Source organism: Notothenia coriiceps, unplaced genomic scaffold (genome assembly GCF_000735185.1).
Source record: "Notothenia coriiceps isolate Sejong01 unplaced genomic scaffold, NC01 NC01_scaffold00017404, whole genome shotgun sequence".
Taxonomy (NCBI): Eukaryota; Metazoa; Chordata; class Actinopteri; order Perciformes; family Nototheniidae; genus Notothenia; species Notothenia coriiceps.
The window spans coordinates 53246-59258 of NW_011350105.1; the positions used below are offsets into that span (position 1 = coordinate 53246).

The 6013-nt window shown below is 40.4% G+C and overlaps 1 protein-coding gene across 1 annotated transcript in view; it reads left to right on the top strand.

Annotated features, from left to right (window-relative positions):
• The window catches only part of LOC104950371 (1,4-alpha-glucan-branching enzyme-like), a 29024-nt gene that overhangs the window by 21364 nt on the left and 1647 nt on the right, over positions 1-6013 (top strand). The window contains exon 8 of the mRNA XM_010776889.1: positions 4801-4935. Coding sequence (XP_010775191.1) covers positions 4801-4935 — 135 coding nt within the window. The remainder of the gene's footprint in view (positions 1-4800; positions 4936-6013) is intronic.

Here is a 6013-nt window from a genome sequence, read left to right on the forward strand (position 1 = left end):
TCGACGAGAACAAAACCGTTATAAAAATAGTCGACAAAGGAAAAAACTTACACTTTAATGTCGAGATAGACTATACATAACGGTACATATAATATTACACTTACGAAGCACGGAGAATCCCCCGGTCGTCGTCGGACAAGACCGCACCACACCAACAATCTTTCTGAGTTACTGGTGTCTTTAGTTATGTAAATTCTCAGTTTTTGTCAGGAGAGTTACTGACAAATCTTTTTGCATGCATAAAGCGTATCGCGACATAATGTTCACCCACAAAGAGACAACAAATAAGTTCGAGTTTACAGACGATAAAGACCGTTAGTTGCCGTTATTCTACGCTAGTGTTATAAGGTTACCGAAAGAGAAAGGTCTCCACCGCGACGATGTCAGAATGTAATATGTTCTTATATCCTTATTATAGCCCGGTATATAAGGTAGAAAGAGTATAGTTGCACGGTTTTATAGGAGACCAGAAAAAGAGAAGCGACACTGAAGGTCAAAATTTGAGGGTCACGGGAAAATTAGACGGTCGCCCAATAATAGTCGACATAACGAGAGGTGCAAGATAAGAAGGTCACCTTTAAACTGGGTACTAGACCTTTTACTTTTTGGTAGTAAGACACTTTTAATTCGAAAGTGGACTGTTTTCTTTCTTCTAGTTATATACGACCTCAAAGTTCCAGACGAGACACATATATATAATAATTATGGAAAAATGAAAGTCAATGTGCTGTGTTTATTTATTTAATTTATTTCATTACCTTTGCTTATTATGCCTGTCTTTAAATGCCTTTTTAATAATGTATTTGTGCTGTATTTGTTCTTAAATGTTGTTTGCTTTTAATCTGTAAAGCACGTTGAATCGCCACGTGCTGAAAAGTGCTATATAAATAAAATTGCCTTGCCTTGCCTTGCTCTTTGTAGTCTGATGTCAGTTTACTTGCAGGATTTGACACTAAAAAGCATCTGTAAAAAAAAACTGTGACAGGAAACCTTTTTTATAAAGCTGCACTGCCTAATCATCTTGATCTCCTAAAAAGAAAATCCTGCAAATGATCAAAAAACTCCTTTATACTTTCAGTAAAGCTGCATAAGTAAAATTCTTCATTATGCAACTTCTATAAAACCCCAGCAGAAATTGTGACTTGGAAGAAGTAGAGATATGTGTCTAAAACAATTCAAAAAATAGTTTCTCCAGATTGAAGGGGATGTTTTTAAATGTGTCAGCTCAAAACTCAATATTTACTGTATAAGATATAAAACAGAGAAAAGCAGGACTTCTTCATCTTTGAGGCTGAAAACATAACTTCAAAGATGAATGGATATTCTAGTTTTGCTGCCGATAAGATAAGACTTTACTTGTTGTGCCAGAGTTACAAAAATACATAAACACAGCAGCATGATAGTACATATGTACACTGAAAGTGCAGTAACAAGAGCAATTCAATATCTACAGGAAACATAGACGGTCACATAATGTAAATATTAGTAGTACAAAATAGACGGCTACTATATCTACTACTAATATAGACTCAACGTTTGCAGATCTACTTTACATGTTTAAGTGCAAAGAGAGCTGTAGAAGATAAGGGAAAAGGAAACATGTGCATTTCCGAAATTCCCACTTGTAACATGAAAACATGGAAAGCATCAGAAAATACTTTAAAAGTCTCCACCACCCACAGAAGGATGACCACATGCACTCTCCTCTCTGTTGTACCACTAAAAGGTTTGATATACATAAAATAAATAAGTGAAACAAAGAATTTGAAAATACACAACCGGAAAAAATCGGCCACTTCCTTACAGAGCCCCTCCTCCAACACACACGAACGCGCACATGACCAATGAGGGCACGAGATAAGTTTGTGCACAGATGGAAGGCTGACAGGCAGGTAGGCCATCCAGTTACTTTAGCCGGCTTCCACAGATGACATTTTTTATATATTTATTGTCAAAGCATTTCATGTATTCATTGCTATCGGGATGTTAAGAGCATTCCATGGAATATAACAAAAAGTGTTTCTGAAGTGAATTACCTACCCCACCTTTAACGGAGCTAACCCCTTAACCATTCCAGTTTAAAATTCAACACAAGAAATGAAAATTAGATATTTAAAACTCAAGTCACCCATTTACTCTGCACTTCAATAAGACAAAGAAACAGTCAATATCTAATAAAGATCTTTATTTCAGATTTTAAATAGATTTACAAACCATAAGAAAAAAAGAAAATATAAACAAGAAAAAAAACACATCAAGTGATCGTCAAATATCCACATGTGCATATCAAGGTAGATTGTAAACAGTCCTTTGAAGCCGAACAGCGAGACTCCCCGGGGTTCACTCAGCGCCAGAAAGGATGTTTGTTTGTTTAGTTGTTGTTTTTTTTGTTTGTCGTTTCCTGAGGTTCTTGTAGTTTTCTGTAATTATCTGCCGGGTTTTTTTTTTATCCCTCAGTGATGCCGACACAGAGCTCAGAGAACCGGGGGGCGAGTGGGGAGGAAAGACGATGAAATAACAGCAGTTTGACAAAAAAATAATGAAATCCCATTCACCCTGAAACCGAACACAAAAAAGGAGGGGGGGGGTCATTCATAGGTTGTGTAATGAACATCAGTCATTATCATTATTACAAGTGTTCATAACTAATGTATGCGTCTGTGTGGTGTCGATTAATGCTGCTATATTTAAGTAGAACTAATTTTTTCATGAACAATCCTGTTTTTTTTTTTCATCAGGTCAATTTCCGTAGCACTTAATACATGTGAGAAAGTAAACAATTTGAAAAAAAAAAGATTACATCAAAACAGTAAAAGAAGCAAACAAACCCCCCCCCTTCAAAATAACAAAAAGAAAAAAAGACACCCCTCAGCCCATTCACAATGCAACAGCTTTAGATAAAATGGAGTTTCTGTCCCTGGACACGACCCCCACCCTGATCTAAAACCTCAAAAAGGTGTCACAAACATCTACTGAAGAACCGTTCTCAAACTCATGCTCAACCCTTCCCCCATTTCTCCTCAGCACACCGTATAAGCAGTCGGCCAATAATCTAACGGAAACAGCGAGAATGTAAGTGTTAAAAATACTGCTGGGTGTTAACGCGTGTCTGAGTGTCCCGTTAGGAGAGGCCTCTGACAGTGTGGACTGGAAACACTCGCACACCGCCCCCCCCTCCCCATCAGTCTGTATCACTCACACTGCTACCTGATCTCCTCTGAGGTCACAGGGTTCATTCACTCAGGTGAGTCAAGATGGCTGTAGCCCAGTGGAGCGTTTCAGAGGAATGGGGAGGGGGGGGGGTTGGAACAAGAGCCTCAGAGCCACCACTAGGGGGCGAGCTCTGATGAAGGTCAGTGCTCTGGAGAGTTAGAATAACAGACGTGAAGATGGATAAATCAAACGTCCACTTCTGAACCGAGACAGTCCGAAGCCCCACCGGTTGGAACACTCCCCATCAGCTTTCCTGCCACGTTTAAAGCACTGCATGTTAAGTAGCACTGACTGCATAGGGTGTTTTTAAAAAATACAGTACATTGGATTTCAGCAGCTAGATGTTTCTGAATGCTTCCAGGCCAGTAGTAGCTCGTGCTCGTGTGATGAAGGCTGCGTGGCAGGACGTTTCTGATCTACATTCCCGTCTTTGTAGCTCGGCTGTTGGATGTTACATCTTTCTCTCACGCCTCGGACAAATCAAGACGGATGCTGCTATTAATAAATCCCATTGAGAGTCACAGTATCCCCACCTGAGGCCTTGTGAGCTCGAATATCCCCCTCTGCTGTCTTTCCAACAAGTCTTTCAGATCTGTGGTGTCAGGGAGCGAGGGGAAGGCACGAGGGAGTGTGAACAGCTTTTTTTTTAATGGATCACTTTTGGAGCAGCACAAGCCCTGGGGCTCAAAAGAAAAAGAAGAAGAAGAGGCAGGGCTTCAAACAGCCCGCTAACAGGAGGTCACACACATGGCTCAGAAGTGACTCAGCTTTTCAAAAACACACACATGTGCACACTTTCTTTCTAAATTAGCCTCGCGCTCGTTTGACTCGGATCTGATCGGAGCTGTGACGTTACATTCCAGCTCGCTGATGTCGAGAAAAGGCGCGAGCTCTCCAAATTCTCTGAGAGGAAACGTGGCCATCTTTGTTCAAAGCTGGACAAAAAGGAGCAGGTCTCGGAGTAAAGACGCAGGACGTTTAAACAGGTATCAGTGCAGACAAAGAGAAGCTGTTACTGTACGTTGTGCTGCTGTGTATGTGTAACCTCTACTCAAAAAAACGAAATGAAAACATGTCAGAAACAAACAAAAACAACTGCAGCTTGTTTCGATGCATCAGGTTTTAGTGCGCATACTGTGAGAGCACGAGACAGAAGTGAGGACGACGAGGGAGGGAATTAAAGTTCAGTCCATGACGAGAGAGGGGTGTGTAGGGGTGTGTGTGTGTGTGTGTGTGTGTGTGTGTGTGTGTGTGGTGGGGGAGGGGCATAAAGGGGAAGTTGTCAAGAGTCCTCGGTGCCTGAGTCGTCGTAGCAACAGTCCTCGTTGTCCTCCTCGTCGTCGTCGTCCAGCTCCTCGTCGTCGTGAGCTGGACGACGACGACGAGGAGGACAACGAGGACTGTTGCTACGACGACTCAGGCACCGAGGACTCTTGACAACTTCCCCTTTATGCNCTCTCCCATATGTCCTCTCTGTCTCTGCTCACTTCTTTGTCCTGCTTTCTCAATGCCTCTTGTCTCGTCTTACCTCCATCTTCCTCTGTCCTCCTCCCTAATTGCTCTCCTGTATTTTAATCCCTCTTCCAGGACCATCCTGCTCAGCGTCATCTCTCTCCTCAACGAGCCCAACACCTTCTCCCCCGCCAACGTGGACGCCTCCGTCATGTACCGCAAGTGGAGGGACAGCAAGGGCAAGGACAGAGAATACATCGAGATCATCAGGTTGGAGGAAAAAAAGACCACTTCACTCTTTATTAGGGTCACCATTAGCGTCCCATTAGCACTAGCGTTAGCATTGGCTACTCTGCCTTGGGTCCAAACACATACAGGCAAACACATTTACACACTTAACACATTTTTGCTCTTGTAAGTTTTTTGTTTTACTGCCATGAACCTGCCGGAGAATGCGGATTACTTAATAGCTATGTTGATTCATGTGCATTGTTCTTTCTTACATAAAGGAATACAAACTCAAGCACAACAAAGATTCTGGTTATTTTTAACAATCAAGTATGGAAGTAAAACAAAAACAATAATCCTTTCAACCATCAATAAGTCAAACATAATATTAAAAATCAAAGCATTCCTCATGGTTAATAACACAATTACACTACGAATGAATAGTAATTCATACAGAAAACACAAGTCCTTGTCCTAGTTAAACTTGTATATTTTAGTATAGATTACTATTTCCACCAGGCAACACATAGCTCATATAACACACAGCACAGTTCAATTATAATGACAGAATCTGAAATCCTGTATAAGTCCCATAGCAGGGACATTTACAGCAAAGGGGCCAGAGCAGATAAAAAAGGCAAAAATAAAAAGAGTAGTCTACCAAATTAAGTATAGAGACAAGCACACGTAAAAACCAATAAGCTCACGTCCATGGTACATTTAAAGTGGACATATACATGTGTTGAAAAGGTATTAAATGTAATGTATGTACAGTATAGCACAAACAGTGATTATTGTGCTATTTGTGAGTGAAGCAGCAGCCAGAATAAATACAAAAATAAAACATTGATTCCTAGTTCAGATATAAAAAATAAAAACAGTGACAATTTTTTTTATTAATAACAATAAGTAAATAAAATGGCAAGTAAAAACGGATCAGTAAAGACAAATATAAATGTGTAAAAATAAATAAAAACATTAAAAGAGAAATCAATCCCCCATCAGGTCGGGAGTGTTTGAAGGTTTTTGAAATAATCTAGTTTTTAGAAAGAATCAATTGTTGTTCTGTCATGAAGATATCTTTTTGAACGCTTTCTGTTTCTTCCCCCCCCCCCCCCCC